The 24,306-nt window shown below is 35.3% G+C and overlaps 1 protein-coding gene across 9 annotated transcripts in view; it reads left to right on the forward strand.

Annotated features, from left to right (window-relative positions):
- The window catches only part of CEP70 (centrosomal protein 70), a 47,185-nt gene that overhangs the window by 20,651 nt on the left and 2,228 nt on the right, over positions 1–24,306 (forward strand). For 6 of the 9 annotated variants that reach the window (XM_072613541.1, XM_072613539.1, XM_072613544.1 and 3 more), the window contains 11 exons: positions 6,429–6,598; positions 8,535–8,594; positions 13,026–13,116; positions 13,208–13,296; positions 13,840–13,914; positions 15,980–16,091; positions 17,780–17,950; positions 19,924–20,073; positions 20,227–20,392; positions 21,019–21,133; positions 22,437–22,516. In XM_072613541.1, coding sequence (XP_072469642.1) covers positions 6,429–6,598; positions 8,535–8,594; positions 13,026–13,116; positions 13,208–13,296; positions 13,840–13,914; positions 15,980–16,091; positions 17,780–17,950; positions 19,924–20,073; positions 20,227–20,392; positions 21,019–21,133; positions 22,437–22,516 — 1,279 coding nt within the window. The remainder of the gene's footprint in view (positions 1–6,428; positions 6,599–8,534; positions 8,595–13,025; positions 13,117–13,207; positions 13,297–13,839; positions 13,915–15,979; positions 16,092–17,779; positions 17,951–19,923; positions 20,074–20,226; positions 20,393–21,018; positions 21,134–22,436; positions 22,517–24,306) is intronic. The other 3 variants (XM_072613543.1, XM_072613545.1, XM_072613542.1) reach the window with 2 other exon arrangements.

The raw sequence follows: 24,306 nt of genomic DNA on the forward strand, positions 1-24,306 counted from the left end.
GAGTTCTTATGTAAGCCTGAAGGAATAAAATATTGTTTTACTTGGTTGAAAATAGTGTTTTGTTAACCACTTAAAATGCTTGCATAAACATGCTGCATTTGTGTTTTCAAGGACTTAGTAATGATGAATGAAAAAGCATTTATTAAGTGCTTACTGTGGGCAGACCATATAAGGATACAAGTCAAAATGAAGTACATTCCCTGGTCTTAAGGAGCTCACATTATAATAACACACATGGCAGGTTTCAGCTGCAAGTTAGAAGTAAAGGTCCCATGGTTCTTAGGGTGTGTTGGCAAAGCAGATGGTAATTTGTATTTAATGTGATTTTCTTTGATAAAATTTTTCTGATATTGGGCCATTTGCCAGTGCCAAGGACTTTGGTGTCAAGAACTTGCTTTTCTGGGTCTTCAGTAGCTGTGACTGCAGCTTGCTTCTTGGGATTGGACTGGGTATGGGAAAGGATGGGGAAAGGGAGGAGGGGAGCATTGCTTCCTGGAATGCTGCTTCCTTGGCTGGATTAGAAGCAGAATTGGAGATCTAATGAATCCTGCCACTCCCAATACCCTTGGGTTTAACTGCCCTAGGGAGGCAGTGGGTCTGATCCACACTACTGATGTTGGTGGTGTTGAAGAAAGTGGGCCCCTTAATAGGCACTGCTGCCCTCAGCAGTAGCTGAAGGACTAGGCCAAAAATAGTGCTGTGCTATGAGAGGCGCTGTTATTCCCAAGGCCCTTGGAGCTTGGATTGTGAGCTATCTCTATTGGAGTCTGAGGAGGGGTGGTAGTAGAGATAGTGGTGGCCCCACAGTTTGAATTGCATCTTTCATCTTGTCTCTCAGAGTAGTTTGCTGCTTCAGCTAGTGATAGGGCTTAGGTATGGTCCCTCCTCCATGGGACCAGGAGAAATCTAGAATATACCTTGAGTTAAGGAAAGCAAGGTTAGGTATCAGAAGAGTAGACAAGGCTGGGAGCATTAGTCAGGCAAGGTCCAGAGTTTGGGAAATCAGAGGGAATCTTCAAAAATGGCAGTAGTTATGTAGTACTGAAGGTGATCTCTTGGTTCTAAAACCAGGTTACTCTCTGCCTTGTTGTATCCTGTTTCCTGTTTCAGAGTGGTCCTGTCTGAGACCTACAGGTAGTTTGGAGGTCAGAGGTTCGGTGAAAGGTTTTGCCTTTCTCCTTTTCCACAATGAATCTTTGGTTTCCTTCAAGAAGTGTCACCTACATGAAACCCTTCCTGGTCCCTCTAGCTGCTGGTATCCTCTGTTCCAAGGTCACTTTACCCTGGTTAGTGTAAACTCCCTGAGGGCTTTGCTTTTTGTCTTTACCTCTCCACTACCTACCACTTAGTAGGTGCTTAATAAGTTCTTAATAGATTGAATGAGAACATATTATTTGAGGGGAGTAGGAAAAGAAAAAGAGAGCTGAGGCATCTTTACGAAAGCTTACATGTGTTTAGTGTAGAGACTGAATCCATGATTTCTTTAATGTAGAGGACTTCTAGATGAAAACATTCCTTCCACTGATGAATGTCTGCACCTTCTCTGCAACTTGAAATTTTGAAGGGTTTCCTAGATCATTGAGAAATTAAATGACTCGATTCAGGGTCATACAGCCAGTGTATGTCAGGTGGGATTTTATCCCACACTTTCCTGGCTCCAGGGCCAACTTTCTATACTTGCCTTTTAAGGGGTTTTTTTCATGGCAAAAATCTAATGTTTGTAGCAGTTAAGGATGTTGGTACGTGAAACAGAGCTTTGTGGTTAACAGAACACTGACTTTTATTTGTTAGCTAATAACAAGCATATATTTTCTCTCCCTCTTACTTCACCTGCCAAAAAACAAAATGAAAAACCAAAACCAAAGCCCTCTAATATGCATGGTCATGCAAAACAAATTCTCACAGGGTAGATTCCCACCCCCACCTAAAGTGGGAAGTTAGGGTTTTCTTCTTTTAGAAAATGAAATAAATATTAAAGTGGGTCCCAGAAAAGATGTATGCATTCCCAAGCTTTAGGTAAAACTTAATCAATTTTAAAGATAAATTCTAATGTTTACAAAGTTTCTAATCTATATAGAAGGTTGAATTTCACTCATTTCCATTATTGCAAGTTTTTAAACATAGATAAGTTAAAAGGTTTGTACTTTTAGAATGAAAGAAAGTTTTTTTTTTTTTTTAAAGGAGAGTGACTGGGTTTTTCTTTAGTCATCGAGATGAAATGGAAGTAAATGTTGTTTTTATCATTTCATGTTGGTTTCATTGGGTCAGTTATAGTTTATATCCCATTTTTGAAAAAGGGTGGATATTTTATCTACCTTAATGCATTATTGCTGTCATTTATCATTAGCGTTTCAAAAAAGAGTTCCAGTCCTGTACATTCTTTTCATACATACTTGCCCAGTATCTTCTCATCCCTGTAATCTTAGAATAAGAAGATAGGACCCTGTAAGTCATCTAATCCATTTTGTCTCTGAGCAGAAATTTCCCTCTTACCTTTCCTGTGTAACATCCTGCCTTTGCTTTATGACCTTCAATGATGAGGAAGCCATGACCTCCTGAGACCTCTTTCTAGATTTTTTTGGACATATATAACAATTACGCAGTTTTCCCTTCTCTCTGGTTAAAAATCTTCTTTTCTGGAATTTTTACCCCATTGCGCCTATTTCTCCCCTTTAGGAACTAAGCAGAATGTGTCTAATCCTTGTTTTTCCTGACAGTTGTTCAGATATTTGGTGGCAACTTTCATGTCCTTCATAAATTTTTCCCTCTTTAGACTAAACATCCCAGTTTCCTTCAGGCAGTTTTCTGTGGCATAGCCTGCTGTTATCTTGCCATCCTTGTCTTACTCTGAATGTTCTAGTTTGTCAATGTCTCTTTTAAAACTTGGTCCCCCAAAGTAAAAACAGAACTTATAAGAGCTGAGAATGGCTTGATGATCATTTTTTTGTTATGGACACCGTTAATTTTTTTAAAAATCTTTTGAAAAAAGTTGCATTATTTTATTTTGAGAATTAAAAAAAAATTCTCATCTCAAATTATAACCAATTCAAGAGATCTTTCCCAGTTCTCCCTACTGCTAATGCCAGTACCTTCCATCTGAACTTCTCTGCCATTTATACAGTATATCTGGTATGTACATTATTGCTGCATGTCGTCGTTACCATTAGAATGTGAGCTCTTTTTGTCAGCCAGGGCCATGTTTTTTCTTCTTTTTGCATCCCTAGTCCTTAGCACAGCATCTGGCACATAATAAGTGCTTAATAAATGCTTATTGTTGATGCTGAAGACATATTTACGCACCTCTGTTTCTTATATCCCTCTTTTTCCTGTTTCCAGTAGACCATTCCATATGACAAAAGATAAAAAAGGAGGTCAGCAAAACTAACCAGTGTTTTGCCCAAGTCTGGTATGGTTTGCAGTGTTCCATGCTGATTGTCCTCTGCCTCTTCCAAGAAGGAGGAAATATTCTCACATCTCTTCTTTGTGCTGTGAGAGTTAAAGTTTGTGATGTCAGAATATAAGTTCAGGAGAGCAGGCACGTAATAAGTAACCCCTTAGTGTTTGCTGTTAATTGCTAATTGATTAGGGATAAGTTTAGTCATTATAGTTTCACAGAATTCAGGTTCTTCTGTTATTCTTTCCATTTACTTTAGTGTAGTCATTGTGTATATTGTTTTTCTGCTACCTTTGTAAAAGTTCATGTCTTCCCATTCTTCTCTTTATTCATCATATTTGTCATTTCTTATAAGCAGAGTAATATTCTATTATACCAACATAGTACAGCTTTTTTAGACATTCCCCAGTCAATACACATCTACTTTGTTTCCAGTTCATTGCTACTACAGAAAGTGGTGCTGTAAGTATTTGGTGTGTATGAGACCCTTCTTTTTTTCCACTGACTTCTTTGATATACCTAGCAGTGGGATATCTGGGAAAAAAGGTATAGATATTTTGATTTCTTCATAGCATAACTCCAGGTTGCTTCCTAGACTAGTTAGTCCAGTTCACACTCTTATCAGTAGTGTTTTTTTGAGTGCCTGTCTTTCCACAGTCCTGCCAGCACTGACTAGTACTATCATTTGTCATCTTTGTCAGTTTGCTGGGTATGAGGTGAAAACTTTAGTTGTTTGTTTTGATTTGCATTTCTCTTCTTATTAGTGATTTTGAGCATTCTTTCATATGGTTGTTAATGATTTTCATTTCCTTTTAGAGAACTGATTGTTCATATACTTTGACTAGTTATGCACCAAGGTGTGTTTTAGTCATGTTGATGTTAATTTTCTATATACCTTTGATATCAAGCACTTGTCAGAGACATTTAGTACAAATTTCTTCTACCCCCCAATAAACAACTTCCATTTTTATTCTGCTTAAAAATTTTTTTATTTGTGCAGAATATTTTTAATTATATGCAGTCAAAATTACTCATTTTATTTTGTTTTGTGATTGCCTCTAGCCCTTTTTTTATGAAGTATATGCTAAATTCCAGAGGAATATAGGTTTACTTTTCTTCCCTTTTTTGTAGGTTACGATATTGTCCTTCTCTATGTCCATGACGTCTTTCCCATTCTTCACAATCTTTCAGATGTCACTAGTGGCTCAGCATAATATTTGCCAATTTTTTCAGTACTCAAAAAGTTGAATTTCATAGGAACAGCTGAATACTTTCTTGCTGTTTTCTTGCTTAATTATCAATTCCCAATTAGTATCAGGAAGGGAGATAATGGTTGTTGCTGGAGCAGACTGTCTTTAGCCTGGGGAGAAACTGCCTGGGACAGTATTTTGAGGCTAGGGAGAAATGTGATTTTTAGAGAGAAATGTTTTAGAATTAGGGTTCAAGCACAGGCATCCAAGCACCCCATCAGTACTATTTAACAAGTTCATCTTTACGATATGTTATCTGTCCTTCCTTCCATCTTCTGTACATGTCTTTGAAAAATCTGAATTGGTTGTAGGGTGGCTGCCCTGTACATCCTTATTGGCCATGTCAGAAATACAGACATTGTACACTCATTGCGACACTGTAAAATTTCCCCTTCTATCCACATATAATGAAACTGATATCACTCCTTGCCATTTAAACTACCTAGGGTGATTAAAACTCTTCTCATTAACATCTTGACATTTTCTTAGAAGCTCCCAACTGGGAGACAGCTATGCTTATTTTCCTCTTGTCTTAACAGTTTTTGTTACTTACCTTGTCTTAGCAATGCCCTTCTTAAGTCTTTCTCTTCTTCAGTCTCTTTTCAGCATTTCTTTTTCATATTAAGCCATTTTTGAAATTAAACCCTTTTCCCCCTCCTTCAGATCAACTCATGCTTTTTCAGCTTTTCCTTAAATTTTTCCAAATTCAGTTTCTGACTTTCTTTACAATTCCAATCCTCTCCTAGTCACTTTTAGAGTTATTTTCTCCTTATTCAGTTCAACTAGTGGTTCCTTCTACAGCAATCCTGTATTTTCTTGGGCAAGTCACTTAAATTCCTTGAACCTCAGTTTCCTCAACTTTGTATATTAGGTGACCTGTGAGAGGGTCCCTCTAGTTCATATCTTGGATCCTAAGTGGTCCTCAATCTCTGTTGGAAACCTCTAAATCATTCCAGTATTAGTAGTACTTCTAAGCAGCCAGGTGGCAAGTTCAGAGCTTGCCTCAGACAAGTCACTAAGCTGTGTGACCCTGGGCAAGTCATTTAATCTCTCTCTGCCTCAGCTTCTTCATCTATAAAATGGAAATAATAATAACTTCTACCTCCCAAGATTGTTCTGAAGACCATATGATATAATATACAAAAATGTTTTGCAAACTTTTAAGTTCTATGTAAGTGCTACATATTATTATTAGACACTGTTCATCCTTGGATTTCTTTGACCTAGACTCTGCCAGCCTGCCATTCTTATGGTATTCTTGTGGCTCTCCTCCTGTGAGTGTTCAATGAATCCTTTTTTTTTCTGTTCCTTAAGGAAAAGAATTCTCATTAACTTGATTTCTATTCTTTGAAATAAAATAGTTATGAATAATAATGTGATACATTCCTAAAAACTAAGATTAAGTTAGTTAGGTTATTGTAGATACTGCTGACAAACTGACTCCTTCCCATCTGTGGTCCTAAGCACCACACCCTTACTCCCCACCCCGCTTTCCTGCTCCTTCTCTCCTGTAAAATATTTCATGTGTTTTCTTGTTATTTTATCACTTGAATTGTATTTTAAACAAAAAAAAAAACCTTTTTGACAAGAATGTAATTAGCCATTTTATGTTTTTGGAGTTGAAGCTAGGTTAGCAGCAGGAATACGCAGAGAAGGTGGGTAGCATTAACTGTGGAAATGGTGTCTTTGGAAAACACCAAACACCAAATACCAAATACAAAAACTGAAAATACCATGTCACTTATATGCCATAATTGGTGGTTTTGTTTTGTTTTGGTCTACAGGCAAAATACCATCAGTGTGAGCAAAAATGGATGGAGCAACAAAAAGCTCTTTCTTGTTTGCAGAGGGAAATTCACAAATTACAGAAAGAGGAAGAACTTCGTGTTGCCTCCCAGAAAAGAGTTTTTAACCGTCTTTGCAGACAAGCAACGCGTACTGTTGTGGATAAACAGTAAAGTTTCCTAGTTACATTAATATACATAGTCACACTTACTATGATTTCTAAAAAAACACTGATTTGAATTTTGGTATATTTTGATTTTTAAAATTCGTTTTCAGAAAACTATTAGGTGAATTGGTTTACCTGTTTATATTGAACAGGAGTGAAGAATTTTCTTTCTCTTTCAAGGATCTCTGGGGAAAAATCAGGCCAAGACCATTTGTAAGTGAAAACTGAAATTAGGGTTTTTTGAAAGAGAGAGGTAAATATAAACTGTGTAGCATATATGGCTCTTAAATAAGAACAGGAAACACATTTTATTCAGCAAAAGAGATAGCAAAAAATATTAATAGTAGCAAGACAAAATAATATTAAGAGAAAGAGGAATGAAAACAGGGATGAAAAAATGAGTAAAAATAAAGGAACACTAGTAGATTAAAGGAGGGGACAGTAGGAACAAGAAAGAAAGAGAGGAAGAGGGTACCCAGGTTCTGGGGAGGGGCTAACATTTCCTCCTTGTTCACTTTATAGGGTCTGGCTTTTTGGTGCCATCTTCCCTTCCTGCTTGGAGAGTGTCAAATATCTCCTTTCTGGTAGCCAGATGTGCAGTGAATCCTCACCAATCACAACTTCCCCCCTCTGCCCTTTACCTTCTACCCTCTTCCAACCTGCACTGGGTTATATTGCATTTGGAAAAATGTATGATCCTGTAAGAACCTTTCCTTTTCTGATAAGGGAATTTTTAAGCAGCTATCTAGCCCACAATTTTATACTCATTTTGTTGTGCTAAGTGAAACTGAATTGAGGGTTATATTTCCTACTTTGGCCAGAAGTATCTTATCCAGAATTTAGATAAAAATTAAAGCTTAAATTTGACAAATAATAAAGAGAATAGTTTGAGACATTTAAGCTCCATATTGTGTAATGAACTGGTTCAGAATATAACTTTTGAATTCTAAATTTAATTTTTTTATTTCAAATAAGCTTTATTGGTGCCTTTTATTTTTCATCACAGCCATTCACAAATAAAGTTTCCCCACTCAGGCTTCATGACCTTATTCTCTACCACCCCCTGTCCCCATCTCATTGAACTCTTCCTTGTAACAAAGAAAAAAAAATCTAACACCAACAGGATGCCCATAGTCCCCAGTGTTTATACCAATAGGAGGGATGTTTCATTATCTGTTCTCAGGCACCAAGATTAATAAGGATAATTGTTAAGTTTCTAGGGTCTTATTAATAACCATTGTAGCTCTGTCTTCAAGGTGTGAGGCTTCTTAGAGATGTTTCGATTCTAATGACTTTTTATTTCTAGATTAGAAATTAGGACACACAAGACTACTTTTTTGATTAATTATGTATCCAGGGAAGATTAGTCATTTCCATTTAAATGATATAAAATTCCTAAGTTTGTTAAAGTATTTTAACAAATTGGTGATAGTTTATTTGACTGTTTATTTAAACCTACAATCTTAATTGGAAAATACTGTGCTAACATAAATTTGGTAAATTTTTTAAACAGTTGAGGATGGCTTGTCTTACATAAAAGATGAAACAACAAGGCAAATGACTGTTGCCTGATTTCAGCAAACTTCTATATCAGAAGTTTCATGTTATTTCATGTCTTCAACATTAGAGAAATTGACACTAGAAATTACATTACTGATCATGAAATTAAAAGTGATGGGTATTATTTCTTTAAGATTTAGTTTAACATGATTAGAAAAAAACTAAAAAAGGCTTTTAGTTGTTTTTAAATTCTGTGTTAGTCTTAATAAATAAACTGTGAATTGTCATATAATGTTGCTCTGGCAGTGGGGCATTAAGTAGAACAAACTGTCATATTCTTTTGTTAACAAAATTATTGCTGAATTTTAAAATCATATACCAAAAATCATATTGTAATGCAGCATTCAGGAAAACTTTCAATGTATTTCATTTTTTCCAGGTTGCTTATCCTGATTGATTATTATGAATCCAAAATTAGGAAAATTCAAAAGGAACTAAGGTAGAATTAAATCCAATTTTAAGAAAAAAATTATTAGGTATTAAATGGTTGCTTAAATGTTCATGTTATCTTTTGAAATTTTGTTTTGGAAATTGACCAGCATTTGATACCACAAATAAGGTTCTTGAAGATACTCTTAGAGTGGCCTGATGCAGTAATGTTAAGTTCTGTTACTTGGCAAATCATTAGTCTGTTGCTAATAGTAAAAAACAGTCTTTTCTTTTTTGTTCGTTGGATTTCATCACAGTGGCATCCATTTCAATAATTGTACTCAGTCAATCTTTATTCAGTGCTTATTAGATGTATAGTTCTAAACTGGGCACTTAACAAAATGCCTAATAAGGATACAGGTATCATATAAAGATAAAATTCAGAAGTGAAAAATGAAAAATAAAGTTTGCAGATATGAGCAGAATTATTATCTCTGATTAAGGAATGAGCTCAAAGAATAGATGCTTTTGCCAACTTAAAGCAACTAGACATGTGCAAGTGTCTTTAATGTGAGGACATCAGGGCACTTTGCAAGCATTATTATATGCCCATAGTTATGATTTTCTGCTTTGTATAAATGTTGCATTTAGAGCATTGATTTTTGTGACTTGTCTGAACTGCCTGGTGGCAGAGGTTTCGCTTGACACCTCTTTGGGTGCTTAGAAAACAGTAATGGTACTTGTATCATCTGGGCAAGAAAACTGTATCACTTCTGAAGTCATGTTTTATTACATATCTTCATTTGCATTTAATTAGAATTTTCATCTCAGGTTGAACACTTAGTGTGTATATAGTGATGTGTGCAGGGTGACAATAGTGGATACAAAGAAGTATAAGATCCTCATGGAATTTAGAATCAACTTGGGGAAATGACAGAAACTTGTGAAAAATGTTTAAACAGTTACAGTACATGATTTAAAAAAATGGAAAAGATGCCACACCCTAGACAAATGAATGGCACAGCCAATAAGTTCAGAGGGAGAGGTCATTCTGTGTTGGAGTATCTAGGGAAGGTTTTATGAGGGTTTGATTTGGGTCTTAAAGGGTGGAGAGGAGGGGGATAGAAAGGGTGTTATAAGGGTTTGGCTTTGAACAGTATAGCTATGAGCACAAAAGGACAAGGCATGGAATGGGAAGGCAAAAAGCCAGGGAATAAACCACATGAGCTGGAACAAAGGAAAGACCTGGGAGAGAAAACAAGAAATATAGGTTGAGGGTAAAACCTTGATTGTCAGGAACCACACTATAAAGATTTTTGAGGAATCCCTTAACCTGGTTTGCCTTAGTTTCTTCATCTGTAAAATGAGCTGGAGAAGGAAATGGCAAAACCCTCCAGTATCTTTGCTAAGAAAACTCCATGGGATCACAGAGAGTTGGACATGACTTGAAAATAACTGAATAGTAACATGAGAAAATGTTTTAGGAAGACTGATCTGGCATGACTGCACAGTCATGTGTAGTTCAATAGGCACTTCTGACAGATAATGAGCTAGACTGAGAATTGAATAAGGATAGAAAATTGGGCTAGATTGCAGCTGGGAAAATACAGTGCTTTCAGTGATCTCCAGCTTAAGGTCTTCTTTGGAGCACCAGTCTTCTCTCAGTCATACTGTGTGACTCTGAATCATGAAATCCTGCAGTCTCAGAAAAGTCATCATATCAGGTGAACTAAAGGGTAAGGGCAGAAAGACACATAGTTGGCATAAGTGTGCCCGGGCTTGTCACCAATATAACTTGCCTATGAGAAGTGTCATAAATCATCATGAAGGAAATGTGAGTGTAAAAGGAGTTGATTGCTTTTAGATTTAGGTGGCACAGTGGATAGAGCACTGGACCTGGAATCAGGAAGGAAAGAGTAAATCCAGCCTCAGACCCTTATGAGCAGTGTGACCCTGGGCAAGTCACTTAATCTGGTTCTCCTCAATTTCCTCATCTGCAAAAATGAGCTAGAGAAGGAAATGACAAACCACTGTAGTATCTTTGCCAAGATAACCCCAAATGAGGTCATGAAGAGTCAGATATGACTGAAACAGCCAAATAATAATAAGAAGACTTAAAGAACCAACGGAAGATTTCTAGCACATTGGATTGGTCTTCTGTAGCAGATTTATAGAAAGACATAGACAAAAATTGCATAGGATCAGAAAGTGTGGAAGGATTGTAATTAGCACCAAAGGATGGTACACCCACACTGATGATAATCATGGATCCACCGAAGTATCAGAACCATCTGATAGTGATATGCAGATTTTTCGGAGAAATGGTAATTAGGGCAACCAGTTATTGAAATAGTCTATGCTGAGGTAATAAAGGCTAGGACAGGTCAGTGGCAGCATTGAAGATGGAAATAAAAGGATGCAATTAAAAGACATTTTGAAAGATTATTCCAGTAGTAATTGGTAATTGATTGAATATGGTGAGTAAGGGATGTGGATGATTAAAAGACAACTTTCAAGTTTTGAACTTTATTAATTGAGAGACTAGCAGTACAGTAACAGAACTAGGGGAGTCAAGATTTTTTTGTCACTGATGTTTAGAGGTTTGTCACTGATGTTTAGAGGTATAGAACCTCTTTGACAGATATCCAGTTTATAGAACTTTAGCTTCCTTTGAATGCTACTAGTAGATAAGTATAAGAGTAGGTAGAATTTGGCCACCAAGAAGAAAGGAACCTTTGGTATAGGTCTGAGGGAGCACCCAAGGAAAAGAACAGAAATAATGGATGAAACACAGGGCTAAGCAGTTTTGTTTTTTTTTTTTTTGAAGTTCTGGGAAACTACGTTAGTAACTTAGGAAGATGGAAAAAAGAATATAAAATGATTGCCCATCAGTATCACTTTGCCTACTTTTTACCTGTTGAAGGTAAAAAGTATTACTATATATGTAATAGGCTGCTGATGTTTGTTCTAGTATTTCCTTGACTTGTTAGGATTACACAAATTAAGGAATTGGAAAATAACACAGGAATAAGAAATCGGTTAGTTTAGGATGAATTTATTTCAAGATGTCATAGACACATGTTAACAGGAAATGTATTCACTAGAATACTTGTTATATTCTGTGCTATCCACTTGCTGGAAATAATTATCAAAAATATTTTTTTAGGAGTAAAAAGAGGAGAGGCAGGGTTCCTCTGTGACTCTCCTCTGATTTACAAATGGTATGACAGTTAAACCAAGGAAAAACTGGACAATATAGCTGGTTAAAATTAAGGCAGAACTTCTCTGATATGCATCTTTATTGCTACTCATGATGTTAGAAGTGCTGATATCGTTTTTGGATCTATGGAGCTTTCCACATGCCAGCAGAGGAGAAGGCGAAATGTGGAGGAGTATTGAACAGAAAGAACCCCATATCATAGTGGAAGCAAAGGGACAAAGGCCCTGCTTTGAATCAGACTCCTACTTTGTGTTTTCAAAGAAGACCATGTCATCAGAGAAATGATGACATGGCTTGCACTTGACTTTGTTTTGAGTGAGGGAGGGCTGTGCAGGTCACCAGCCTCACTTCTCCTTCTGAGCCATTTGGATCCAGTAACCAGATATTCATCAGGATGACTGGCGATGGCCCAGGGTGCAATGGGAGACCTTGGCCTTTTTAGGCTAGGCCTTTTCAGGTACTCACTTAGAGGGAGATAACGCCTTTCAGTGAATAGGCCTCTTTAAGAAATAGTCAGGGAATGGCTCCTTTAGAGCAGAAAAAAATAACCAAATCAAGCAGGGAGGGAAAGAGAAACTGTTGCTATTGATATTTACTCCAAGCCAGCCAATAAGTGGAGCTTGGGCGGGGAACTGTTGTCCCATTCATGGGCTTCAGAGTGCACTGTCTTTCTTTCTTTCTGTCTTGTCTTTCCCAAATCTCTCATAGTACAGAAAACCAACAATACTTTGATCAGAGGCTATTGCACATATTTTTAAAAAATTAAAAAAACAAATTATAAAAGACACCTACTTTGTGAGAACCAGTGAAAATTTTGACAAAACTAAACAAAAGATTACATTTGGAAGACACACATTTGAAGAAATCTGTTTTAATACATTACAATTTACTATGCACCTTAATTGACAAAATATAACTGTAAGGATCTTGAGAGTTTAAAAACTACGAGAGTATAGAATCCGATATTTAAATTGATCTTTTATCATGTGTTAGGCTTTAGCTATTTAATTTGAGGGTGCTATTGGTCAACCAGAAGAGTTTGACTCTATCTTAATGAATTAAGGGCATAGAAGGAAATAGCAATATAACAACTCTCCATTAGAAAGCAAATCTGCTCACTCTTGAACCGGAGCAATTGAAGAATGATATTTTGTTTTGAAAATTAATTTTCATTTATATTGAAGGTATTGAGCTATTATTTAATTGGTTTGATTTTTGTTAGCAAAATTACGCTTTTGTACTTAAAGAATTTTCAGAAGAGGCATACCTTTTGTTTCATAGGCACTATAAAGAAGATACAGATACTGAAGATGGAGGGAAAGAAGACTTTGTAGATCTGGATGGTACACCAAATTATAAAAACCTTCTCCTGGTATGGAGACTTCATGACTAATGAAAATTTGCTTTAAATGTTACGTAATAATTCATAATAATTTATTGTCTCTCTGTGGTATGTGTTATAGTCGTTCCAGAATCAACTTAGAGACGTTAAAGCCAAGAATGATAAACTTTCATGTGAAAATCAGAATCTCCGCAAAGATTTAGAAAGCAGGTGAGAAAAGTGTAAGTTATCAAATTTGGAATCTGTTGAATGTTCCCGCTTCTGCCCTCCCAATCCTAGATCCTGCTGGTATATCTCAGGGCAACAGGGGTTCATATTGTGGAAGGGGAAATAATGACAAAGGCATCCAAATTGAAGACAGAATTCAAAGAGGAGAGAGAATTAAGCATGCCTCTGTACTTGTATCTCCAGTGCCTAGCACAGAGCCTGGCACGCTGTAGTCACTGAATAAATACATATTGATTGATTGTGGAAACTGGAAAAATGGATGAAGTATGGATATTGGAGATTTTGGAGATATTCTCCTCTCAGCTGGGATATGCTACTAATATTTACATGGTATGATTTCCCTCATTGGATCCCCTCTGAGCATCAGCATGGTATACCGTCCTGAAGAAATGTAAATTTTTGTATTATAAATGACTTTTATTAACATCCAGTCTGTTGTATTTAGGGAATGTTTTATTAGGCTTGATCTTTTTAGTTTTCTTAGTTTAGCAAAATCAAATGTATTTAACATTTTACTTTCAATAGGCCTTCGTCGCATGATTTAAGACTTTATAAACAACAAGTGAAGAAGCTGGAGAAAGCACTTAAGAGAAACATAAAGTAATTATGTTTTACTTAAATATATTATGTTGTTTTTGTTTTGTTTTATTTTATCATTTAGTATTATTTCTCTATTTGCCTAAGGCTACATGATTTCATATTAGATGTACCAGATTAGATATGAAATATGTAGATAGGTTACAAATGACATTAAATAGAGGTTATACTGGCCACAGAATTTTTTTTTTTTTTTAGAGTTAGTGGATTAGGAGTGATAATTATGGTTGTTAAAGAGACTCTATTCTCTTTTAAGGTATGCCTACTTGAATATGACACTCCATCTTCCAGCTCCATCGCTTTGCCCTGGTTGTAGCCCATGCCTGGAATATTCTTTTGTAACAACTCCACGTCTTAGCTTTTCTAGCTTCCTTCAATACTTGATTTAAATCTCACCTTCTATAGGAAGACTTTTTCCATTACTTTCAACCCCCAATCCTGCCTTCTCTCTGACATTACCTTCCATCTACTCTCTCTATATTTTATATGTACATAATTACTTACATGTTGTCTCCCCAGTAGAATGTGAGCTCCTTGAGGTCAGGGACATTGCTTTTACCTTTGTATTCCCAGTGTTTAACATGGTACCTGGCACATAGTAAATGACTGACTGATTGGCTAAGCCTATCCTACAGTTCCTACAACACCTAGCAGAAATTCTCACCTCCAGGAAGCATGTCCAGTTATTCTGTCTAAAATTGTTAGAGATTAAAGAAATATACTGAAACTTTGTTACCCCCCCCAAAAAAAAATACAACATAGCTTGTAGTAGCGAAAAACTGACAACAAATATGTGCCTATCATTGAAAAGGTTGAACAAATCATGATCCATAATTGTAATGGAATATTATGTGTGTTCATCCTTCGTTACCAAAGAAGACCATGCCATCAGAGAAATAATGACATGACTTGCACTTGATTTTGTTGTGAGTGAAGAAGGGCTGTGCAGGTCACCAGCCTCACTTCTCCAGAGCCATCTGAATCCAGTGACCAGCTATTCATCAGGATGACTGGAGATGACCCAGGATGAGGCAGTTGGGGTTAAGTGACTTGCATAAAGTCACACAGGTAGAGAGTGTCAAGTGTCTGAGGTGAGATTTGAACTCAGGTCCTTCTGACTCCTGCACTGGTGCTCTATCCACTGCACCACCTAGCTGCCCCAGTGGAATATTATATCACTGTAAGAAATGATGAATATGAGGAATTGAGAAAAATGAAGATAGACATGTATGAGTGGACACATAGTGAAGTAAGCAAAATCAGAAAAATTTACACTTGACTCTGATAATGTAAATGAAAAAATGTTAAAAGGAAGCTGAGTAATTGTACTGCCCAATCATGGCCCTAGAGAACAATCAGATGAAGAAACGTCTTCCTCCATCTGCTAGAGTGGTTGGGGAATGTCACATATATTGTCAGATGTTGTTACTGTCTTTTGTTTCTAACTGCTTTTCTTTGTTACAAGGGAGGGCTCATTGGGTGTATGTGTGTGAGGGGGCATATTGGAAAATGACTGATATAAAAAAAGACATTAATAAAACTAATTTTTTTTAAAGAAAAAACACTATGCTCAGGACAATAAAAATAAGAACATTTTAACAGTGGAATGGCGTCCCTCTGAAAGTAATGAGTTATATCACTGGAAATTTTTAAGCAGAGACTGGAGGAGCATCTTTTGGAGGTGTAGTAGAGGTTATTCCTGTATTGAAAGGGAGATTGAACTAGATGACTTATCAATTGTCTTTCCATCTCTTAAGATTCTGTGATTACAAATTAAGTTGTTCAACCTATTTGTTAATCATTTAAGATATGGCCTTCCTAGTAGTATTTGCATTTTATAAAGGAGTTGTTAAAGGAAAACATCTTTGGGGTCTGACATGTCACAGACATGACATATGGTGAAATTCATATTTTGGGGGTAAAGTGTTGCTTTAAATCATACTATCTGAGTGACACAAGTCTAATCTGATTATTGTTTTATTTTCTAGGGACTTTGGTATTTTATAGCTAATTATCCTCTAGAGGAATTTTGTGTGGACTGATTTTTTTTGTTGTTGTTGTTATATAGATTACAGGAACTCATCAGAGAAGACAAATCTGAGAGCTTAGACAACAGAGATTCTGAGATCAGTAAAACAGAATGTCAGCGCCAGGCCCTATTTGACCAGAAATACTTCAAGGTATGTAGGGAGTAATTGCATTTGAGTTTTCAGTGAATTGATGACAGTTACATGATAAACAGTCAGAACTTAGAGCTTGTGAAATATGTATATCTATCCTGCCTTCCCTTGCCTGTTATGTCACTAACTCTTCCTTTAGAGGAGCTCCCAAATTGTCCTTCTTTCTCTCTTCTTCTCTAAGGGTTTAATCTTAGATGGTAAAATTAAGAAAGTTTATCTTTCATACCTTCTTTATAGCCTTAGTGTTTTCTTACTCAGTTCAATAGATAAGCATGATATACTGTGTAAAGGCAAGTTGTTATTGTTACACAAAAATGATTAATGCCATTTTGCTTTAATATGCGTGCCCATATGGAGCTTATATTCTAGTAGGAAAGAGAATTATAAAGCAATGTCATGAGAATTTAAAATCAATCAACAATCACAGGGTCACAAAGAGTCGGATGTGACTGAAATGACTGAAAAACAAATTTGATTCTTAATTCCTTTGAGACATGGCCAGTGTCTTATATGTTTTTGTGTCCTGGACAGCTATTTTGCCTTTCATAAAGAGGTGCTTAATAAACATTTTAAGTCAAATTAATTAAGAATGGACAGTTTAAAGCAAGTCTTTTTTTTTTTTTTTACTACCATACTGTGAAGTTGGCCTCTTAGTAAGGATATAAAAATAATTTGAGAGAGGATACTTAAAATAAGGACTAGGGTAAGGACTACAGATAATAATAAATAGGCCACAAACAGATTTTGCCTCAATTTCTAAGCAGTCTACCCCATTGTTAACATTATGTCAATTGACTTTAAACAAGAATCCCTAGGTACTTAGCTTTGCAAGAGGATGAGTATGGGTTGATGGATTGTCAGAGCTTGTGAGCTGCATTCCTTAATGGCTACTTAGCTGCATTGGCATGTGAAACATCTTAATGTGAAATAATTTGATAAAATATTTAGCCAGATAGATCTGGTCCTGCCACTCAAGAGGACCTATGAAAAATAAAATGGATGAAATGCAGATTTTAAAATGAAGAATGCAACTGTAAATTAGAAAAACAGATACTGGATGAAAAAGGGAGAACACAGAAATAGAACCTAATGTATTTAATAGACTGGACCAGCCTTATGATTTTATTGGTATAAGGAACCATCAGGTAGTAAATTTCCTTTGCCAAATGTAGGTTAGTGCCTACTGGACAATTTCTAGCCTTAGAGAGATATGTGGAAGCACCAAGAGCTTTAATGAGTTGAATAGGGTAAGAACATGCATATTGACTACAACTGTATCAAACAATGAAAAGAACCCTAGTATTTTAAGTCACAAACAGTGGTGAGTTTAATCTCTTATTGTTTGTTTTGTTGTTTATATTCTTGGAGTGTTACTAAGTTTATGAAACATTTTAAAACATGATATGGTAAATAATTCATAAATAATTTCTCATCCTGTTTACTTTTATGCTCTGTTGCTTAATCTGTGAAGAGTAATAACCCTGTTTGTTATCACTTCTATACTTACTGCTGATTACAATAAAAACCAAAGGTTTGTAAGTGGTGATCTCCTTAAAGGATAGTCTTGTATTTTATGAGAACAATGAAAATGTCTCATTGAATTATTGATCTTCTTTTTTACACTTTTAATAGCATAAGTAAACATTTCCTAAATGCTGTGACTTTATTCTCTTATCATTGCTTTGAAGATCTTAACCAGCATTGACTCAATTATAAGTAATCCAAGAGCTCCACTAGTAATATACAAATTGAGCAAGGGGCCCTTCCAGAGTTATAATAAGGCTAACAGTCAAGGATGTGGATTTGATCATCTTCCTCCCACAATAGAAATGTGGGCAGACCAGCTGAGAGCTCTAAAGGTAAGGAAACATGCAAGAAATGCAACCTTTGAAAGTCAGAGCTTCTGAACTTTGATAGAGGAGACACCAATAAGAGAGGATTAATTTGCTTCATTTTCTATACAGTTGAAAACCTCAGATCCTAATCTTTCATCTTTAATATTTCCATCTTCTACCCTTCTTACCTAGTGTATGCCTTGTGCTAGCCTTAACGATCCCCTTGCTGTTCACTGTCTGCATGTGCCATCCTGCTTATAAAAGAATGAAGACTTTCAGGGCCTGGATTGTCCTGCCTAATATTGTATTCCCCTCTGTTACACAGACCATAAACCTTTTCTCTGCCTTCCATGTATGCCTTTGCTTCATTTATCTTATTTTAGCCTCAGCTATTGATTACATTCAGAAATTCTGTTTTCCAAATTACATTATTCAAATCAAAACCCATCACTTCTGATGCACTTTCCCATAGGAAGTAATGAAATGTTTAGACTGGCAAATAATTTGTGCCTATAAAAGTGTGTGCGTGTGTGTGTGTGTGTGTGTGTGTGTGTGTGTGTGTGTGTGTGTGTGATCATCCTTTAAGTTTAAAGGATAAACTTGCCAGATGTATTGTTAGGTTTAGGGCATGAGCTTTTTTTTTTTTAAATCTTACTCGTTTTCCCACTGCTTAGTACAGTGTTTTGTGTATTATCACATGAATTCTGTTTGTTGAATGAATTACCATCATTATAATTTCTGATAGTCCATAATGTGATAGGTTATATTAGTAGCTTTGCTATTACAGCCATTTTGGTCACATCATTAAATCTCTTTATCTTTCAGTTATTCCATTTACTAAAAAAAGTGAGGAAGATAAAAGGGATAAAGTCCATGAAAAGTGAAGTTTGCAGAATCATTGAATCTGAGTTGAGCAGGATCTCAGACACCCTTTAGTCTAAATCATGCCTGATCAAAAATTCCTCAGCATCATGCCCAAATAGTGCCCGTCCAGTCTTACCTTGAAGACCTCAGGAAGAATAAATCAGAACTGGAGAAGGTGGCAGTTGTCTTTTTTGCATCACTTAGAGCATCCATTGTATACTTGATACTCATAAATATTTGGTCATTGATCGATAGTATTACAATGTCTTTAGGTCATTAATTATTTTTGGTTAATTAGCCACTCCTACAGTTCTAAAATTTTATGCTCAACGATACAGTAGATGAAGATTGTATTTCAGGATTCAGATAACTATAGATAGATTATCTTGTTAATTAATTCTTTTATAAGCTAAAATCTGGTGCAAACTATTGAGTATTAACTAGGATATTTTTATGAAGTTTATAAACCATAGGTTGTCAAGCAAAAAGAAAGAGTGAACTATAGTTTTGTAACTATTTAAAGCAAGATTTTTTCATCTATGCACATATACTCCCTTTGTATTTCTTTGTAAATGTACATACAGAAAATGTATAAATAGATCACATTGCTGCACTCTTCATTGATGCAAATCAATACACCTGTCATAACTTAGTAGATCATTGTAATGAATCTTAAATTAAAAAAATTAATAATCATTGGCCAACCTTTTGTTGGGGAGCTTCTCTAAATTCAACTAAACTGGTCTTCAGACAGTAGATATAGAATCTATTACTAGGCTCATAATTAGATTCTTTCTAGGTAGATAATCACAAGCCAAAGATTGGATTCTGTAGGCATAGCCTGTGAGAAGTCAGGGTTACCTCCAGGCCACTTTAGTAGTTAGTATTTAGCATTTTAGTGGAAGAGAGAAATCATATATTAACTCATTTACAAAACGTTAACCCCTGAGTGATCCGGAGTTTCTGAAAACCCTACTGCCACTTTTCTTCATGTAGTCTGTTTATAATCACAGTTACTTAACAGTATGTTTATGTGGAAACTTGGCTAATTAATTGTCTAGCATTAAGTTTTTTGAAAATGTAATAATTGTTTTTAAAACAGGTAATACTGTGTAGTTTCTTCTATTATAAAGGACTTACATAGGTCCCTGGAAAAACTGTCTGAGGAGTTGTTGCCTTGGCACAATATGAAACGATATGATAAGAGTGAAAGTGGCATTAAAGTGGAAGATCTTCTATTTATCGTCGATACCATTTTGGAAGAAGTTGAACATAAGAAAAAGGTAACCATTAATCCATATTTAGAACACAAATATTTTAAGGTAACCAAATCAAAAAGTGTCATTATCATTTTTTAGCGTACAGCATTTGCTGTGTTATGATTATATTTATAGTATAGGTATTTACTTTTAGTTATTTTTTGGTTTTGTTGGCAGGATGATGTGCCATGTCCTGAAACTTTACAAGCAATTGTTAATCACTTCCAAAAGTTATTTGATGTAACATCTGTGTCTGGAATCTATCCTCGAATGAATGAAGTTTACACCAGGCTTGGAGAAATGAATAATGCTGTGAGAAACATCTATGAGATCCTAGAACTAGGTGAGGATATTCACTTTTAATAACAGTAGCATGTTGTGGTAGAAAGAACCGTGCATTTGGAAGCAGAGTGATGGAGTCTGAACATGTGTATCCTTGGTCAAGTTACTTGATCCCTTTGGGTCTCAGGGGAAATATAAAAGGAAGGAGTTGAATAGCTAACCTTTCGGTCTCCTTTCAGCTCCGAATTCTGTGACCTTCTCCTGTCTAGGAATTACTAATAGAAAAGTAAAAAGCAGTAGGTAAACTGGTAGTGTAAAAAAGAAAATGACAGTGAGAATAATAATGCTAATGATAATGTAAAATAATCGCTAACATTTATGTAGCACTTACTGCGTGCCAGCACTGTGCTAACCACTTCACAATTCTTATCTCACTCCGTAACCCTGGGAGGTAGGGTGCTATTATTATCCCCATTTTACAGACAAGGAAACTGATGTAAACAGAGATTAAGTGACTTTTCCGGGGTCACACAGCTAGTAAGTATCTGAAATCAGATATGAACTTAGGTCTTACTGACTCCTGGCCCAGCACTCTAGCTGTTGTACCGCATGAAAGGTAAACTGTTCCATACTATAGTTTGAAAAATCTTTTTCAAAAATAACAGCTCCATTTGTTCCTCTTTCTAGATAACTCATCATCACTAAGTGTCCTGGTGAATACAGTTGGGAAATTGTGTAAAATAATTAATGAAGATTTGGGCAGACATGTTCAACAGGTGTTGGGGACCCAGGACATCCAAAGGTATTTATTTTAAATGTTTACAAAAATAGTAAAAGTGCTTTGAGGAGAGAATTTATAAATTTATACTATTATATGTAATATATAATATAGTATTATAAATTTATAAAATATATAATTTATAAAAAATTTATAAGATCTATAAACACACATAAGTTACATGTCTTCCTTATTTGGAATATCTTATTTTAAAATATATATATTTTAAAAATTTATTTCAATAAATATTTCCCAATTTCATTTTAAGAAATTTTTAGCATTCATTTTTAAAAATTTTGAGTTCCAAATTCTCTCCCTCCCAATCCTCCCCTACCCCTTAGAAGGTAAGCAGCATATTGATTATACATATGTAGTCATGCAAAGCATATTTCCATATTATCCATATTGCAAATGAAAACACAAAAAAGTCAAAGAAAAATGAAGTGAAAAAACTTTGTTTCATTTTGCCCCCAAGAGTTCATCAGTTTTTGGAATTCCTTATTTTAAAGAAGTCCATTTGAAAATCAAAGAACCTCATACCCTTAGGAAGCAGGAGAATGCAAAGCATTTATAAGCTAGAAACAGATTTCAGGATCCTGTTCTTGTGTAGGGTGGGTGAGGATCTCTGCTGTGGTTTTCAACCTATTTCCAGTAAAATCTATAGCAAGAAGTAAATCTGTCAGTTTAAAATGAACTGTCCAGTTCCAGTTATTTAGGAACCAATATCAAATGATTAATTATTAACTAGGTAACTGGTTACTAATAACTAGAATGAAATGTTTCTTTTGTATTTTTACACTGAAATTTTGTAGCCAGTTTCCCTGTATTCCTTTTTTAAAAAATAATATTGCAGCTGATATCACAGTTCACATCACTTAAAAAATTATTAGACTAAAGAAAAAAATGCCATTCTTATTATTTTCTCCTATGTGTTCTTTTTACTGATTAGTAACAATTGTATACTTAGGCTAGAATCCTAAAATATAGGAGTAACTTATTTTCATAAAATTTGAAGAGCATACCAAAAAACTATTTTAAAGCTCATTAGAGAAGAAGGGAAATTATGGGACATAGGTAAATAGAAGTTTCCTTAGAGGGAATATAATCTAAATAAATTTAGTTTTGTAACCTGTCTCCAATATGACAACACAAACATTTTGACTTAGAAAAGTGTCACAAAGAAATAGAAAGCAGGATCCAGGCATAAGAGTGACTGCAGCAATTCCAAGCTGAATTTATATTTAAATTAATAGGCAATCATTTAGATTTCTTTCTTTGTCCGATGCAATCATCCTGAGTTATAATTACCCATAAACTTTTCTTCTAGCATTATCAATAAATTAGAAGAATATGATGAATTTTTCCCAGCCTTTCAGGCTTTTATACAAGATCTACTTCAGATTTTAGGTAAGATTGTGCTTTAAACTTGTTGGTGGGGGTAACATTTATGAATGATTGTCAGTGACTATTAACATCAGTGCACTTGAAGAAAGAGGGTTCCATGTCTAGTTTTTTGCTCTCCAACACAATTATTTTTCAAAACTTCACCTCTAGTCCATTAACAACATTTGTGGAAACACTTAGACCGAAATCGAGATTGCTTTAGGTTATTCTGTAGAACAGTATATAGGTCTCTATAAAAAGGGGTCTGAGGTATTTCTACAAGGAATGGTGAATTCAATATATTTTTTCACCACGTCCTTATTTCTTCTTTGATGGTATCTTTAAAAGGACCCATGATTTAAAGAATTTTTTACTACATTGTTGCTAACAAGCTATTAAGTTTATGATCTGAAGAAATATTTTTTTTCCTCCAAATTTGTTAATTTATTCGTTTTCAGTTTTCAGCATTCACTTCCATAAGTTTTAAATTTTCTCCTTCTCCCTCTCCCCTCTCTCCCCAAGACAGCATGCAATCTTATGTGGGCTCTACACATACATTCCCATTAAATACATTTTCACATTAGTCGTGTTTCACAGAAGGATTATAGCGAATGAGAGAAACCATGAGAAAAACAAAACATAACAAAAAGAGAAAAAAGTCGGCTTCATTCTGCATTCTGACTCCATAGTTCTTTCTCTGGATGTGGATGGCATTTTGTATCATGAGTCTTTTGGAAATGTTTTATTTAGGTCCTCGCATTGCTGAGAAGGGCTAAGTCCATCAAAATCAGTTCTTGCACCCCATGGCTATTAGTGTGTATAATATTCTCCTGGTTCTGCTTACTTCACTCAGCATCAGTTCATATAAGTCTTTCCAGGTTTTTCTGAAGTCTGCCTGTTCATCATTTCTTATAGCACAATAGTATTCCATTACATTCATATACCACAACGTGTTCAGCCATTCCCCAAGTGGTGGGCATTTCCAGTTCTTGGCCACCACAAAAAGAGCTGCTATAAATATTTTTGTACATGTGGGTTCTTTTCCTATTTTTACGATCTCTTTGGGATAACAGTCCTAGAAGTGATATTGCAGGGTCAAAGGATATGCACATTTTTATAGCCCTTTGGGCATAGTTCTAAACTGCTCTCCAGAATGATTGGATCAGCTCATAGCTCCATCAACAATGAATTAGTATTCCAATTCTTCCACATCTTTTCCAACATTTATCATTTTCCTGTTTTGTCATGTTAGCCAATCTGATGTGGTACCTCAGAGTTGTTTTGATTTGCATCTCTCTAATCAGTAGTGATTTAGAGCACTTTTTCATATGACTATAGATAGCTTTAATTTCTTCCTCTGAAAACTGCCTGTTTATATCCTTTGACCATTTATCAATTGGGGAATGGCTTGTACTCTTGTAAGTTTGACTCAGTCATCTATATATTTTAGAAATAAGGCTTTTATCACAGACACTAATTGAAAAAAATCTTTCCCAGTTTTCTAATATCTGTCCTAATCCTGGTTGCATTAGGTTTGTTTGTGCAAAAACTTTTCAATTTAATGTAATCAAAATTGTCCATTTTGCATTTGTTTCATCATAACTTCCTCCATTCTCCATAAATCTGACAAATACACTATTCCTTGCTCCTCTAGTTTGTTTATAGTATCAGCTGAAGAAATCTCTTTTGCGGTCTGCTTTAGGTTGTATTATGTGAACAGGTATCATGGCATGTTTCAACATATCACAGAGAAAATTAAGTTAGTATTATTTGATATGTAGAAAGAAATGTAGTGTTGCAGTTATGCTTTAAGA

This window comes from Notamacropus eugenii, chromosome 5, assembly GCF_028372415.1.
Source record: "Notamacropus eugenii isolate mMacEug1 chromosome 5, mMacEug1.pri_v2, whole genome shotgun sequence".
Lineage (NCBI taxonomy): Eukaryota > Metazoa > Chordata > Mammalia > Diprotodontia > Macropodidae > Notamacropus > Notamacropus eugenii.